The sequence below is a fragment of the Ranitomeya imitator genome, chromosome 1 (assembly GCF_032444005.1).
Source record: "Ranitomeya imitator isolate aRanImi1 chromosome 1, aRanImi1.pri, whole genome shotgun sequence".
Taxonomy (NCBI): domain Eukaryota; kingdom Metazoa; phylum Chordata; class Amphibia; order Anura; family Dendrobatidae; genus Ranitomeya; species Ranitomeya imitator.
In genome coordinates, this window is record NC_091282.1 from 702,525,217 (window position 1) to 702,542,755 (window position 17,539).

At 42.8% G+C, this 17,539-nt stretch overlaps 1 protein-coding gene across 2 annotated transcripts in view; it reads left to right on the forward strand.

Annotated features, from left to right (window-relative positions):
* The window catches only part of SMOC1 (SPARC related modular calcium binding 1), a 424,008-nt gene that overhangs the window by 329,876 nt on the left and 76,593 nt on the right, over window positions 1–17,539 (forward strand). For both annotated transcript variants that reach the window (XM_069731655.1, XM_069731664.1), the window contains exons 8-9: window positions 166–358; window positions 449–531. In XM_069731655.1, coding sequence (XP_069587756.1) covers window positions 166–358; window positions 449–531 — 276 coding nt within the window. The remainder of the gene's footprint in view (window positions 1–165; window positions 359–448; window positions 532–17,539) is intronic.

Genomic DNA, 17,539 nt, shown 5'->3' on the forward strand with positions numbered 1-17,539 from the left:
AGGTGGCATTGGCAATATTCTGGTGGATCGTCTGTTATTTCAGATTTCCATTTCTATATTATTGATAATCAGCATTTTTTGTATAGGATATTGGTTTCATGCAGTGCTGGACTTTGCCATTACTATTATAAATTGCTAAATGAATAATATTAAATTGCTTTGCAGAGAAAGTGAACTCCTGTGATCAGGAGAGACAAAGTGCTCTGGAAGAAGCCAGGGACAATCCAAGGGAGGGAATTGTGATTCCCGAATGTGCGCCGGGAGGGCTCTACAAACCAGTACAGTGTCACCAATCCACTGGTTATTGCTGGTGTGTTTTAGTAGACACAGGTCGCCCATTGCCTGGAACGTCAACACGGTAAGATATTTTTTTTAATGCCCATCCACAAATGTAGGAAAAACAAAAATTAAAATATATGTGTATATATATATATTTTTTTTTTTACAGTTATGAAACTCCAGTATGTGAAAGTGATGCAAGGTGGAAAAATACAGACACAGAGGATCCTTTTAAAGACCGAGAGCTACCAGGTTTGCAATCCTTTGTGGTCAATGCATCCTCTATAACAATCCCCCTTCTGGGGAAATCTCTGCTTGGAAGTATGAGTAGTCTCTCTGTGCCCGCACACATATATGACCATGCGGTAACCAATGTTCTCCTTGAACTTCATTTTAACTAAAGTATAGCTGCGCTTTCTTGTAATTGTGTATATACAGGAGGAATAACTCTATTCCTGGCCATTATATTACCATTATTTAGCAGTTTCCCCTCCTGCATGCTCCAGTGACTAGAAGCCCCAGCAGTTTCTCCTTGCGAGCTCTGTCTCTTACTCTATCCAGCTGCTCTCATCTCCCCTGTACAAATACTTTTATAGGCAAAAGGTGTAATTTCATTCCTTACTGCAGACAGATTTATAGACAGATCTGAAAAAAACTCTCTATTGCAAAGTTTATTCCTTTGCACTGTTGATTTCTGAAAAAAAAAATGGAGAGTAGTTATTTTTTTTAGATGAAATCTGTCACCTCCTTTAAATTGCCACCATATATTTTCACAAGTCTAGTCCTGTATTAAAACAAAGTCCTTTATGTGTCATAAAAATGTTTCTCTAATTAAAAATAAATAATGTTAAGACTGTCTCGTCATATGCAAACAAAGCAGGACTAGTAGTGAGGTGAGAGTAGTAGTTCCCCTCAGACTAGTTCAGGCTCAGATCTTGTCCTGTGGGACATTATTGACACCCTCTCCGTATTGACCTCATTGTCGGACCGCCGCAAATCTCAAGTGTCTTGCAATGTGCATTGAAGCTGGGTGTAAGCTTCCCAGCTTCCTTGGTAAACTGCACATTCACAGGCAGGCAAGAAAATGCACAAATCCCTGACAATGAGGTTGGAGGATGTCAATCATACCCCTTTGTCATGATTACACAATCCAAGGTCAGAATGGTCCCACCAGACAAGCAGTGTGTGAATCCAGACCAAGAGTAAAAGGATAAAGCTTTCAATCACATATATAGTAGTATAGTGCACTCCCATAGTCATACATAGTAGTGCAATGCACCCCCATATTCTTACATAGTAGCGCAATGCAACCCCCTAGGTCATACATAGTAGTATAATGCTCCCCCATAGTCATACATAGTAGTATAAAGCACCCCTATAGTCATACATAATAGTACAGGGTGGGCCATTTATATGGATACTCCTAAATAAAGTGGGAATGGTTGGTGATATCAACTTCCTGTTTGTGGCACATCAGTATATGGGAGGGAGAAAACTTTTCAAGATGGGTGGTGACAATGGCGGCCATTTTGAAGTCAGCCATTTTGGATCCAACTTTATTTTTTCCAATGGGAAGAGGGTCATGTAACACATCAAACTTATTGAGAATTTCACAAGAAAAACAATGGTGTGCTTGGTTTTAACGTAACTTTATTCTTTCATTAGTTATTTACAAGTTTATGACAACTTATAAAATGTGTTCAAAGTGCTGCCCATTGTGTTGGATTGTCAATGCAACCCTCTTCTCCCACTCCTGACACACTGATAGCAACACCTCAGAAGAAATGCTGGCATAGGCTTCCAGTATCCGTTGTTTCAGATGCTGCACATCTCGTATCTTCATAGCATAGAGAATTGCCTTCAGATGACCCCAAAGATAAAAGTCAAAGGGGGTCAGATCGGGAGACCTTGGTGGCCATTCAACTGGCCCACGGTGACCATCATGATGATGTTGCCCACTTTATGCACTGAAGATGGCAAGTTCCCTGAGTTTTTACAGCAAGATGGTACACCACCACATTATGGGTTTCAGGTCCGAGCATTCCTACATGACCAGTTTCCTGGAAAGTGGATTGGTCATCGTGGGCCAGTTGAATGGCCACCAAGGTCTTCCGATCTGACTTTTATCTTTGGGGTCATTAGAAGGCAATTGTCTATGCTGTGAAGATACGAGATATGCAGCATCTGAAACAATGGATACTTGAAGCCTGTGCTAGCATTTCTTCTGCGGTGTTGCTATTAGTGTGTCAAGAGTGGGAGAAAAGGGTTGCATAGCAAGGTCTGACAGTCCGAGGTCGGGGAAGGCAGTGCAGGGTCAGATATGTAGCCAAGTTCGGGCACGGAGAGGTCAGACAGATCGGCATTCACAGAAGTATCGTAATGACTGGTACAGGTGGTCTTCTCCAGAACCCCCGCTGTCATGATAACCATCGACGCCCCAGATGATAGGCACCCAGTGTCAGACTGGGGTGACAAGGGCCCACCAGCAACATGTGCTTTGGGGGGCCCACTTTTCCCCTGCATACAAATATTACACTACCCTTGTTCACGAATTTACCTCTATCTCTATTTAATAATAAACTGGGTAGTGAATGATGAGACGCTGCCTTTTTCTGTACAGAGTGAATCAAGTGAATTATGCCTAATACTGCACATACAGTGGGGTTGGGGGCCCAGATCTGCACAGGGGCCCATTGGGGAATTTCCCTGTTACCCTGTGGGCCAGTCTGAGCCTGCAGGCGCCAATATGTGGGATTTGTGATATGATTCTGGGTGGTGCATGTTAAATCCCGCTGTAAATATCTGATTAAACTGGTTAACGCTCTAGGGTTGAGCTCCGATTCACCCACGGCTGTAAAAGACACATGACAGCTGATTAACCCCTTAAGACCCAGGGGTATTTCTGTTTTTGCGTTTCCATTTTTAGCTCCTCTTCTTCCCATGGTCATAACTTTTTAATTTTTTAGTCAATATGGCCATGTGAGGGGTTGTTTTTTGCAGGACGAGTTGTACTTTTGAATGGCAACATTGATTTTACCATATACAGGACAGACGAAAAGTTTGGACACACCTTCTCATTTAAAGATTTTTCTGTATGAAAATTGTACATTCACATTGAAGGCATCAAAACTATGAATTAACACATGTGGAATTATATACTTAACAAAAAAGTGTGAAACAACTGAAATTATGTCTTATATTCTAGGTTCTTCAAAGTAGCCACCTTTTGCTTTGATGACTGCTTTGCACACTCTTGGCATTCTCTTGATGAGCTTCAAGAGGTAGTCACCGGGAATGGTTTTCACTTCACAGGTGTGCCCTGTCAGGTTTAATAAGTGGGATTTCTTGCCTTATAAATGGTGTTGAGACCATCAGTTGCGTTGTGCAGAAATCTAGTGGATACACAGCTGATAGTCCTACTGAATAGACTGTTAGAATTTGTATTATGGCAAGAAAAAAGCAGCTAAGTAAAGAAAAACGAGTGGCCATCATTACTTTAAGAAATGAAGGTCAGTCAGTCCAAAAAATTGGGAAAACTTTTAAAGTGTCCCCAAGTGCAGTTGCAAAAACCATCAAGCGCTACAAAAAAAACTGGCTCACATGAGGACCGCCCCAGGAAAGGAAGACCAAGAGACACCTCTGCTTCTGAGGATAAGTTTATCCGAGTCACCAGCCTCAGAAATCGCAGGTTAACAGCAGCTCATATTAGAGACCAGGTCAATGCCACACAGAGTTCTAACAGCAGACACATCTCTACAACAACTGTTAAGAGGAGACTCTGTGCAGCAGGCCTTCGTGGTAAAACAGCTGCTAGGAAACCACTGCTAAGGACAGGCAACAAGCAGAAGAGACTTGGGCTAAAGAACACAAGGAATGGACATTAGACCAGTGGAAATCTGGGCTTTGGTCTGATGAGTCCAAATTTGAGATCTTTGGTTCCAACCACCGTGTCTTTGTGCGATGCAGAAAAGATGAACAGATGGACTTTACAAGCCTGGTTCCCACGTGAAGCTTGGAGGAGGTGTGATGGTGTGGGGGTGCTTTGCTGGTGACACTGTTGGGGATTTATTCAAAATTGAAGGCATACTGAACCAGCATGGGTACCACAGCATCTTGCAGCGGCATGCTATTCCATCCGGTTTGCGTTTGGTTGGACCATCATTTTATTTTTCAACAGGACAATGACCCCAAACACACCTCCAGGCTGTGTAAGGGCTATTTGACCAAGAAGGAGAGTGATGGGGTGCTACGCCAGATGACCGGCCTCCACAGTTACCAGAACTTAACCCAATTGAGATGGTTTGGGGTGAGCTGGATCGCAGAGTGAAAGCAAAAGGGCCAACAAGTGCTAAGCATCTCTGGGAACTCCTTCAAGATTGTTGGAAGACCATTCCCGGTGACTACCTCTTGAAGCTCATCAAGAGAATGCCAAGAGTGTGCAAAGCAGTCATCAAAGCAAAAGGTGGCTACTTTGAATAACCTAGAATATAAGACATAATTTCAGTTGTTTCACACTTTTTGTTAAGTATATAATTCAACATGTGTTAATTCATAGTTTTGATGCCTTCAGTGTGAATGTACAATTTTCATAGTCATGAAAATACAGAAAAATCTTTAAATGAGAAGGTATGTCCAAACTTTTGGTCTGTACTGTATATGTACTGGAAAACGGGAAAAAAATCCAAATGCTGTGAAATTGCAAAAAAAAGTGCAATTCCATAATTGTTTTATGGATTTTTTTTTTTTACCATGTTAGCTAAATGCTAAAATTGACCGGCCGTTATTATTCTGCAGGCCATTACGTGTTCACAGACACCAAACATGTCTAGGTTCTTTTTTATTTAGTGTAAAAAAAATTCCAAAGTTTGCAGAAAAAAAAAGCTGCCATTTTCCGAGACTCGTAGCGTCTCCATTTTTTGGGATCTGTGGCCGGGTGAGGTTTTTTTTTTGTGTGCCAATATGACATTTTTATTGATACCTTTTTAGTGTATACATTCTTTGATCACCCGTTACTGCATTTTATTGCAATGTTGCAGCGACCAAAAAAAACGTAATTCTTGCATTTCGATTTTTCTTTCTCGCTACGCCGTTTACCAATTGGATTAATTCTTTTTATATATTGATAGATCGGGTGATTCTGAACTCGGCAATACCAAATATGTGTATATTTTATTTTTTTATTGTTTTATTTTGAATGGGGCGAAAGGGGGGGATTTGAACTATTATATTTTTTTTAATTTTTTGTATATTTTTAAAAACTTTTTTTTTTTACTTGCTTCAATAGTCTCCATGGTAGACTAGAAGCTGCAATCATCTGATCACTTGTGATACATAGAGCAGGGCTGCAGAAATCCTCACTTGCTATGAGCGCCAACCGCTGGGCGGCGTTCATAGCTATCCGGTTATGATAACCACAGGAGTCTCCTGCTGACCCCGGGTTGTCATGAAAAAAAAAACACCATAAGAGTAAAAAACCTCCACTATTCTAGACAAAAAAACACCAGTACACATGCAAAGATGCTTACCTGTCCAGGGCCTCCAAACAATTGCACTAACCAAGATGCAGCAAACCCAAATAAAGATGGCAAATGCACAGGTGCAATAATACCGATACGGCAGCCAGCCTACAATCAGGAATTGGCCGCTTGGTACACCTGTGCAAACAAATAATCTGTATGTGGCATGTACACACAGAAATGCAGAGCATATGGCTCAAAGCGTATTAATGACGCCATATAGCGGGCTATCCATTGCTGACTGTAATGCATCCTGTGTGAACAGAGGCCACAGTTTACAGAGCCATCTAGGGCTCAGCTGCACCCTGAAAAAATATAAAGTGCACAAAAACATAACAATGTATGCAAGGTATTGGTTGATATTATGGCCACAATACTTAAGTCAGCAACCCACATCAAGGGTCCTTACATATTGCCGGTCCTAATCTAACAAAAAAATGTGACGCGGGCGCCGATGGAAGGCATTTAACATGTTAACAGCCGCGGGTAGATCGCGATTCCACACGAGGCTGTTAGGGGCACATGTCAGCTGATCAAATCAGCTGTCATGTGCCGGAAAAAGGTGTGGGCTCATTGCATGAGCCCGCACTAAACAGGGGGAAGCGTCCAAGTGTAAGAAGAGGGACCGGACAGGGGGTACCTTTCTTGCACCAGGTCCAGAACTGTCGGGACTGTCACCTTTGTTGTCTGGGGGAAAGCTTAGAGACCTGGACCGACCTTTGCACTCAACAGCAGGGGGTGTAGCTAGGATAATAAGGGCAGAGCGCATGAAAAGGCAGAGAGACTTGGTGGGAGTACGCAGCGTGCAGCAAGGGAAGTTTGGTGCTCCGTCCTTTAAGCATTGTGACAGCGCAGGTCCGCGCTATATTAGTCCTGCTGTCACTTACAGAGACTGTGACCGGAGAACTGTATTTTGCCTGTTGGCTCCCACTGCTCAAGGTACCCAGAAAATAACACACGTGCTGCCTAAGAAACACCGGGTGACTCACAGAGAACTGTTCCCTTTCTCACCCGCATACTTCTGCCGAGCTCTTCATTCTGCAACCCACATCCTGGACCCAGGACCCCATGCAAGACATCGAGTACTCATCGTCAACGCCAGGAACTGGATCATCAACGCCTACAGGATGAAACCGGATACACCACGTGCTGACCATGTTGGCACCACCGTTGAAACCTAAGACACTGCAGTCAGGAAGCTGTCAGACTAAGTTTATCCTTAATGAACAGTCATTATACTTTTTGCCCTCATTACCTCCCCCAGCACACCTATTGTGCTCATATCACCTGTCATACTCCCGCCTTTACTTCCCCCTCCCTGTGTGGAGTATACCCATGTTCCAGTAAAATTAACCTTAACCCTTGCTCTGCCTCCTGTCCTTTACTAGATCCCGCAACCTGCTCACACTTGGCGTAGTCGGCAGGATGCAGTCCAACAGCATGGAGGTGGGAGACCAAGCAGTAGGGGGAACCCAAGGTCCAGCATATCCCTGGGGGCAATGTTAAGTAACCTCCCAAAATTTACTGGGAACAACACCATGCTATGGAGCTGGACTGAACGAATGATGAGGATGTACCCCATGACTCCTGTATTAGAGGCGGAGGTTGTGCTATACCCCCCTCGAGAACGGGACACTTTTAATAAGGCATTGCAGATACTGGAAGAAACACACGGAGACCCCACAGACGTAGGGGAGTTACGCATGCGTTTATTTTGCCGGGTGCAAAAAGAGGGGGAGACAGTGACCCAGCTACAGGAGATCCACACTGCCATTACTAGAAAAGATGGCATGAGCATAGGGTCTACTAACATGGTACTGCGAGATCAGTTGATGACAGGCTTGTGAGACTTACTGCTGAAACAGGCCTTACACGAGCGCTTGTGGGTAAATCCACGCATGACCTTTTCTGAAGTAGGGAGCGAAGTGCGCACACGCAAACAGGAGCAGGGGGTGACATTCCCAGCGGGGAGGTATCTGTGACAATGGCCACTGAACTGAGATGGGTGGAAGAGTTGCAGAAAGAAATCCAGGGAATACGAGAAGAATTGGCTGATTCCAAGAAGAAACCAGCCGCATCCAACTCGCCCAGGGGTAGGACTGGTCCTGAACCTCGCCGCGAAGTGAGAACGTCCTGCAGAGAAGAACTCCCTTCATGCTATAACTGTGGTGAGATTGGACATTTGGCTCAGGGTTATATACAATGAAGCCGACCCCTGCAGCACCGTCCATTAAACTAGGAGGCTCTGAGGCTGGGGGATGTCGCCCGGAGCCTGAACAGTCAAGAAGGAGAATCAGAAGTCCCACAAGTCTAGTTTCCATGTGCCCTCTCGTCTGGGTGGAAATGGATGGTCGGGCCGTCTGATGTTTGGTTGACACCGGCTCACAGGTGACCGCGATGCCTGAAACGTACTTCCGACTACATTTTAATGAAGCAATGGGGCCTGGTGATAAAGTTGACGGCTGCTAATCACCTACCCATCCCGGTCGCAGGGGTGGTCTGGATGCAAATCACCATCTGTGGTAAAGACCTGAGCCAGAAGGGAGTGGTGCTGACTGCCGGAGATGCAGGTATCGGACATGCTGTCACTCTAGGGATGAACATATTGAAGGAATTCAGAAGTCTTCTCATCAATGAGTCTCCAGATGTGTTCCTAAAATAGTGGAGCCCTCACACTCCCCAAAGAAGAGTGTTCCAGCAGCTAATCCATATGGCCCAAGCACAAGAAGCCTGTAGTGACAGGAAGATGTTGGGGAAAGTGATTGTCCCAGCCATAGCCAACTTGAGTCTACCGCCAGGGCAGACCATGCTTAAACTGCCCGTCCTAGCTTGTACCCCTCTGGAAGGAGTTGAGATCCAGATAGAGCCAGCTTGTATGGAGCAGCGCTGGGTGGCTCGGATGGCGAAGTTTTGATATAAGATCACCTACAAGAGAGGAGCTAAGTGTGAAGGGAAAGATGCCGTCTCAGCATATGAGGTTAGCGACATAACAAATGAGAAGAACTATACTACATTTCTAATTGGAGGTATTTGCTAATATTATTATTACTATTACACCTGCGTATTGGGATAGAAACTTCTGGCATTTTCTACTTGGAAGATGCTCTTTACCTTACAAGTCTCAAAAAGAAGCCTGGAATCTTTTTGAGAGCACTAGTATGCAAAAATCGGACGTCTGAATGAGGCCTTATCATATGGATGCGTAGCAGCCTAGTGTGGACCATATTTGAAATCCGTATTACATGGTGCCCAGGTTTATGAGTATTTAGACGCTGAAATTCAACTCTTCACTTTCTTTTTTTTAGATATTGCTTTGGTTTTAACAGTTGGTTGTTTTTATAAAACTTTAGTGAAGTTAGCACCATTAAGTTGAGTTTGTGTAAGAACCATGCAGGAGGCTAAAATAAAATAGGTGGGGACACAGCTGTAATTTATAGCATTACTCTCAGCTGCACACAGGCCAAGAGAAATTAGACAGAGATTTGGCCTTTTCCCCATTTAGTAGTGAGAATAAAATAAATAGAACCTGCAACATTTATATTAATAGGATAAATTGAGCTGTTACATTATCTGCATAGTTACTGCCAGTAACATATATAATTGATTTCACAGCCTTTTTCAATCTTATACATTTTCTTTTTCAGTTTGTCTTGGCAAGTCTGGCAGTTTTTAACCTCAAACACCTGGAGTCCACGAGTCATTTTGTAAACTCCGCACTGGAGAAAAACGTTACAGGAAAAGCTCATTTGGAATAAGAGCGTGTCCATACTCAATTATACATTTTAAGGCTCCACTAAAGGATAATCCACTGTTCACCTGGGTGATTTGTATTGCTTAAAGCAGACTTTTTAGATCAGGGTTGGGAGCTAATAATCTGCATGAACCTTACATACTAGAAAGGGGTAAAACTAGGGGGAACCACTAATGTAAAAGTGGTATAAATAACAGATTGTAAGGCGGTCAGTCCTTACTAAGGATTATTGATTCTGAGTCGATTTTCTGTGGATGGGATGGGACAAACACCCAGATGTAGACAACTGGATTTGTGATGAGCGAGTGTGCCCGGAAAGGCGTTATCTGAGCATGCTCGTGTGCTACCCCAGTGTCTTCGGTGTGCTCAAAAAATATGTTCAAGTCCCTGCAGTTGCTTGTCTCGGGGCTGTTCAACAACCGCAACACATGCAGGGATTGACTTTTTGTTAGCAATCCCTGCATGTGTTGTGGCTGTCAAACAGTGGCGAAATATGCAGATGGTGGGGACTTGAACATATTTTACGAGCACAACGGAGACACTCTGTTAGCACACGAGCATGGTCAAATAACATCTTAACAGCTTCACATACGCCTATGAGGCTGTTGAGTTTAGGTTTGAAACCCGCAATCCAATCCTTACATTGCGGTCTGTATGAATTTGACCCAAGGGTGAGTTTGCACGATGTGACTGTGGTTTTCTAAAATGGAAGCAAAACCACAGTGTTTTTCCCCACAATGTTGGAAAAGAAACGCAATAAAAAGACACTGAGTACACAACATGTAAACTCATCCACACATTGAGATGTTCAACTGTAGTTAGTACGCAGAACCCACTGGCAAATTCTCTCATAGGGCTTACTGTATTGACCTGGCAATCCACCACTATCATCCAAAACCTCGCTCCATTGCACTTACCAGCTGTTCTCAAGTGTCCAACACAGTTGTCTATCAATAGCAAGAATAATAGCACTTGGCATTTTTTTTCCTCCTCTCAGCTCTCAATGCTCTATCCTCCTGGCCACTGCTTTGTACACACGCTGGACACTAATGCAACCTTCAGTATATTCCATACTTTTCACATGGCCATTGCACTTCACTTTGCTGTCGTTGTAATCAGGGGTGTCTGACCGATATCTACAGAGCTTTGCTGAACCGAATACGCTCAATCAATCCCCCCAAAAATACTTTTAAAAACTCTTCCTATTCGTTTGCAAAGAGAAATCCAGTTGGGTAATGAATGAGTTTTATGAGGGCTTTTTTTTACCTAAAGTGGTTTTGAAAAAACTGTGGTGGAAAACACCTCTTTTAAAGGGAACCTGTCACCCCGTTTTTTGAGATTGAGCTATAAATACTGTTAAATAGGGCCTGCGCTGTGTGTTCCTATAGTGTATGTAGTGTACCCCGATTCCCCACCTATGCTGAGATATAACTTACCAAAGTCGCCGTTTTCGCCTGTCAATCAGGCTGGTCAGGTCGGGAGGGCGTGGTGACATCGCTGGTTCTTCCTCAGCTTTACGTTGGTGGCGTAGTGGCGTAATGGTGAACAAGCAGCGCGCGATCTGCGCTGTAATCCCTTGCATCGGTGGGGGCCGCCATCTTCCTGGGGCCGCGCGTGCGCAGATCGAGTGCTCTGCTGCACGGGGCTTCAGGAAAATGGCCGCGGGATGCCGCGCGTGCGCATTAGAGATCGCGGCGGCCATTTTCCCAAAGCCGAGTTTGCATCTCGGCTTTGGGAAAATGGCCGCCGCGATCTCTAATGCGCACGCGCGGCATGCCGCGGCCATTTTCCTGAAGCCCCGTGCAGCAGAGCACTCGATCTGCGCACGCGTGGCCCCAGGAAGATGGCCGCCCCCACTGATGCAAGGGATTACAGCGCAGATCGCACGCTGCTTGTTCACCATTACGCCACTACGCCACCAACGTAAAGCTGAGGAAGAACCAGCGATGTCACCACGCCCTCCCGACCTGACCAGCCTGATTGACAGGCGAAAACGGCGACTTTGGTAAGTTATATCTCAGCATAGGTGGGGAATCGGGGTACACTACATACACTATAGGAACACACAGCGCAGGCCCTATTTAACAGTATTTATAGCTCAATCTCAAAAAACGGGGTGACAGGTTCCCTTTAAGCATCTAAAAAAAACAGAATGTTTCCTGAAGTGTTTTCTGGTTGAACGCCTCAAAAACCTCTAGCCTTACATTTCAGTACATGGGTACAATAACACAATATGCGTGCACTGTAAAATACATACAGTCATGGCCAAAAGTATTGACACCCCTGCAATTCTGTCAGGTAATACTCATTTTCTTCCTCAAAATTATTGCAAACACAAATTATTTGGTATTATTATCTTCATTTAATTTGTCTTAAATGAAAAAACACAAAAGAGAATGAAGCAAAAACCAAAACATTGATAATTTCACACAAAACTCCAAAAATGGGCCAGACAAAAGTATTGGTACCCTCAGCCTAATACTTGGTTGCACAACCTTTAGCGTCCGGTAACCATCAATGAGTTTCTTACAATGCTCTGCTGGAATTTTAGACCATTCTTCTTTGGCAAACTGCTCCAGGTCCCTGATATTTGAAGGGTGCCTTCTCCAAACTGCCATTTTTAGATCTCTCCACAGGTGTTCTATTGGATTCAGGTGTGGACTCATTGCTGGCCACCTTAGAAGTCTCCAATGCTTTCTCTCAAACCATTTTCTAGTGCTTTTTGAAGTGTGTTTTGGGTCATTGTCCTGCTGGAAGACCCACGACCTCTGAGGGAGACCTAGCTTTCTCACACTCGGCCCTACATTATGCTGCAAAATTTGTTGGTAGTCTTCAGACTTCATAATGCCATGCACACGGTCAAGCAGTCCAGTGCCAGAGGCAGCAAACCAACCCCAAAACATCAGGGAACCTCCACCATGTTTGACTGTAGGGACCGTGTTCTTTTCTTTGAATGCCTCTTTTTTTTCTCCTGTAAACTCTATGTTGATGCCTTTGCCCAAAAAGCTCTACTTTTGTCTCATCTGACCAGAGAACATTCTTCCAAAACGTTTTAGGCTTTTTCAGGTAAGTTTTGGCAAACTCCAGCCTGGCTTTTTTATGTCTCGGGGTAAGAAGTAGGGTCTTCCTGAGTCTCCTACCATACAGTCCCTTTTCATTCAGACGCCGACGGATAGTATGGGTTGACACTGTTGTACCCTCGGACTGCAGGGCAGCTTGAACTTGTTTGGATGTTAGTCAAGGTTCTTTATCCAACATCCGCACAATCTTGCGTTGAAATCTCTTGTCAATTTTTCTTTTCCGTCCACATCTAGGGAGGGTAGCCACAGTGCCTTGGGCTTTAAACTTCTTGATGACACTGCGCACGGTAGACACAGGAACATTCAGGTCTTTGGAGATGGACTTTTAGCCTTGAGATTGCTCATGCTTCCTCACAATTTGGTTTCTCAAGTCCTCAGACAGTTCTTTGGTCTTCTTTCTTTTCTCCATGCTCAATGTGGTACACACAAGGACACAGGACAGCGGTTGAGTCAACTTTAATCCATGTCAACTGGCTGCAAGTGTGATTTAGTTATTGCCAACACCTGTTAGGTGCCACAGGTAAGTTACAGGTGCTGTTAATTACACAAATTAGAGAAGCATCACATGATTTTTCGAACAGTGCCAATACTTTTGTCCACCCCTTTTTTATGTTTCGTGTGGAATTATATCCAATTTGGCTTTAGGACAATTCTTTTTGTGTTTTTTTCATTTAAGACAAATTAAATGAAGATAATAATACCAAATAATTTGTGTTTGCAATCAGTTTCAGGAAGAAAATGAGTATTGTCTGACAGAATTTCAGGGGTGTCAATACTTTTGGCCATGACTGTACTTGTCTTGCACACCAGTTTCCAGGGGATGTTCTATAACATTATCAGACGTACATCCATAACTCAATACACAATAGCATTACACAGGGTCCATAACTAAATAAATCGTCCCAGCTGTGACACATAGCAAAAGTTCAAGGATACAAATGGTGGATTTATAAGTTGACATTTTCATTCCACTATTACCAACATTTAATGACAACATGCTGTTGAAAGGCTGAATTAATATGATCTTGTGTTTAAAGGGGATAAAAGGCGCAAGAAAATGAGACATTATTTGTCACGATTGTTGTCGAGTATCCCAGAGTCAGTGGCTCCTTCCCTGTCGCTAACACTAGGGGTTCTCTAGCTATCCCTGTTCCCTGGTTACTTCTAATGATGAAGACGACTGGGTCACGTGCTTTGCGGAGCTCCGAATCCACAGTCAGTCAGTTCACTTTCCCCACACAAGGAAGAGGGGAGTAATAGTGTATGGCTATACACCAACTAGGCTAACAAGGTAATACGAACAGGGATAAAGGAAAATATCAATCATGCAAAAATGCACCCACAAACAGATGAAAACACTGGGGAGTGAAGAATGGAAAAAACAGAGTAGGAGAAGGAGAGGATTTGCACACAACCAAAACCTAGCAACAGTATTGGATAAATCCACCAAATGCCTTCTCAAACAGTACTCCACCAACTCCTGAACCAAGCAGCAATGACGCTAACTCTGGCAATGCTTAGTTGGCAGAGTCCAGTTTATATAGGAGAGGGGAGTGGTCAACACTGAACAGCTGAAAGCCTAAGGCAGGTAAGCTTCCAGGAGCTCTCAACTGAGTAGATTAACTCCTGCACTGCTAGAAAAAACCTGCACCATTTAATATGAAAGTGAAGTGCTTCAAGTCAGTGCAAGAGTAGGAAAACTCAGACGGCGCGATCTTCCTGCTCCTCTCTGTCACGGCAACCTTATCTCACTGCTATAAAATTTAAAAAGCGCAGTCCATTTTGTATGTTCAGTTTTGTTTAGTTTCATAACCAGAAGAATAAGAAGACGGAAATGTTGGTAGCGCAGGGCGAAAATTATAATCTAAAGCCCAGATACACATAGGATGAAAGAAGTCCAAGACCGTCAATTTCGTCAGTACCGATAAATCGTCGGTATAGGGGCCTCCCAACTTTCCCCCAACAAATAATGTCAAGTGGAGAGAAGGATCAGCCAGGTATCTGGTAGCGGCTCCCTCCTTATGTATAGAAGATTTGGGAGAGCTCTTTGTCAAGTATGACCAACTTTGCTTCCTAGTCAGATTACAGGTGATTGATGGGTGTCATAGCGATGCAACATTATGGGCTTTTCGGTGAGGTCCTGTTTTCATTATTGTTGGGGATCCAATAAAACCTCAATCAGCAACTGATCGCATTCATGATGAAATGTCTTTGCTTGCCAAGATTGGAAGCCTGTTTCAAGTCTTTGCTCAAACAGCTAGCTACCTGATCAAGGTTATATTATAGTGATCCTACATATTTTTATTGATCGACTTCTGCATCTTTTTTTTTTAATCAGTATCCTAACGCATGTAAAAAAGAAAAAATTCAGACACCTAACTTTAAACAAGGCAAAAACATTTTTTGCAAAAAGTGAATTGTCACTTATGCATGTCACAAATTGTATTTACGGAGGCTCAATAATGTTAGTAAGTTCAGAACCCCAACTTTTTTTGATAAAGGACACAATATGATGAGCTTCAACAATACTTGACTTTCAATCTCTGTACATCTCCAGGAATTAGGGGGTTAAAAAAGTTGTTCCCCCAATGTAGAGTAGCACAACCTAAGAAATTCTTCTAGCAAAAGCAATCCCGGATCCATAAGTTACACAGACAGCCGAAATGAAAAGCATCTGTGTTTCCTTTTGCTCTGTTCTCAATCTCTACTCATTGTTGGAGAATCTGACCTTCTTACATGGATTACGAGACTGTTGACATTGCAAGGAGAATGGTGGGGCAAATAAATCATTGTACAATTAGTTTGTCCACTCGGTACAGCTACAGAGACCTAATGAAAGCCAAATGAGAGGTTTAAATGCCTCAAAAATCAATAGATCTGAAATCAAAATATAGAACAATTCACATGGACAACGCAACCATGGAAAGTGGCAATAGATGCCGCCAGGAACCTTACTGACATCCAATGTAGGCAACACATCTGCCTGCTGTCTGCTTGTTACCGATTGTGCCAGCAGCTGGGATCCAGCCCTTTTTTTCTAGGAGACTGGATCACCAGTTACCTGCCCCACTATGGAAGATCTTTAGTTTGGATGAAAAAGATCTCTTTGGCCAATTGTAAATATGTCTTCAACCTAATTTTTGTTCTTGAAAAATACAAAATTTAATATATATCATAGTAAATCAGAACTTACCAGAGCAGTCAAAGTTTTGTAATAAAGTTTTATCAACTATTATTGATGAAAATATTTAATTCAAAAGGAAGAAACCAAGATGGCTGAACTTTTTCAAGGGGGAAAACTATAGGGGGAGCAGAGTAGCAGCTTGCACTCAGGTCTGAAGGGAGGAGACTGTACCTCTGCCACATAAGAATTTGTTCACACATTGCATTCTTGATTTTGTTTTCCATGTGTATAGAAAACATCTAAATTATTGAGATTTTTTTCAAACTCATTCACTTTTTTATTGCTTTTTTTTACCTGTACTGTTTTTTTTTTGTTTTGTTTTTAATGCAGCATGTTAATTGCTTTAGGCCATGTAATCATGAAGAGTAAATGCTGCATTTTTAAGAATGTTGAACAGTTCATGCAAAGTAGAGAGATTTCATGAAAACTCATGTGCACTGTGTGCTTTTTGGTGCAGTTTTTCTCTACAGGCTTTTAAGGATATGGGCCTGAAAACACTAATTTAAAAAATCTGCAGCAAAAACACAACAATCCGAGCAGATTGCTATTGCATACACTAATGAGCAAAAATAGTAACGATGTTTGGAACTTTTGACTTTCAGGCTCCATATCTGGTGATATGGTGATCCCACTACAGCTTAGAAGATGAGACTACTATAATTTTATGGACAATCATCTTGGCTATCTCATGCATATATTTGACTTGCAACTATTTTGCATATGATTAGTTATGCAGATTCTTCTCATGTCACTGCATTGTTACCGTTTTGCTCCAGGTTGTGGAAAAATATTTTTCTTCCTGTATATTACAAATTACAACCTGTTCTCACATTTCCTAATAGTTCAGTATGTCATTAGATTGATTCCTAAGTGAAAGGTCACTGGTTCGAATTAAGGGGCAGCCATGAAGGTTTGCCAAATAAAGAGAAACTGCATCATCCATCTCATTGATAGCAGTCTCTCTGCCAAGAACATTGCCAAACTGCATCATGTGAGTGCCATGACAGTTGGAAAAATACAAAATGAAGTCTGTATATCCATTCAAAAGCCAAATGTTGGACGTCCAGGCAACTCAGAGTCAACAAGTCAGCTCATCACAAGACCTATCAGTTCTGGAGCAACAAACAGCAGTGGAGGTGGCTCATATGCTTCATAATAGTATAATAGTGAGATCAGAGATGTTCATGCAAGCACCGTGTCATACACGTTACACAAATTTGGACTGGTGGCCCAAAAAAAGGTGAAGCCTCGACTTCGATATCATCATAAGGAGCGTCAGCTCGAGTTTGTACAAAAAGTTGACAGTAGAAGATTGGAAACGGGTGATTTAGAGTGAAGAGATAAAGTCGTTAGACTACATTCTGATGGAAACAGGAACACATGGGCTACTTGCACACTGAACAAGTCTGTATGATCATGTTCACACACCACCAAGAAACCTGAAGACACAAAAGAGAATAGTAAAACCAAAAACACTCAGTTTGAAAAAATGTTGCAGTAATCCGCAAGTGCTAGTAAAAGATGTAAAAAACAGGGTATTTGGTTAATAATAATAATCTTTATTTTTATATAGCGCTAACATATTCCGCAGCGCTTTACAGTTTGCACACATTATCATCACTGTCCCCGATGGGGCTCACAATCTAAATTCCCTATCAGTATGTCTTTGGAATGTGGGAGGAAACCGGAGTGCCCGGAGGAAACCCACGCAAACACGGAGAGAACATAC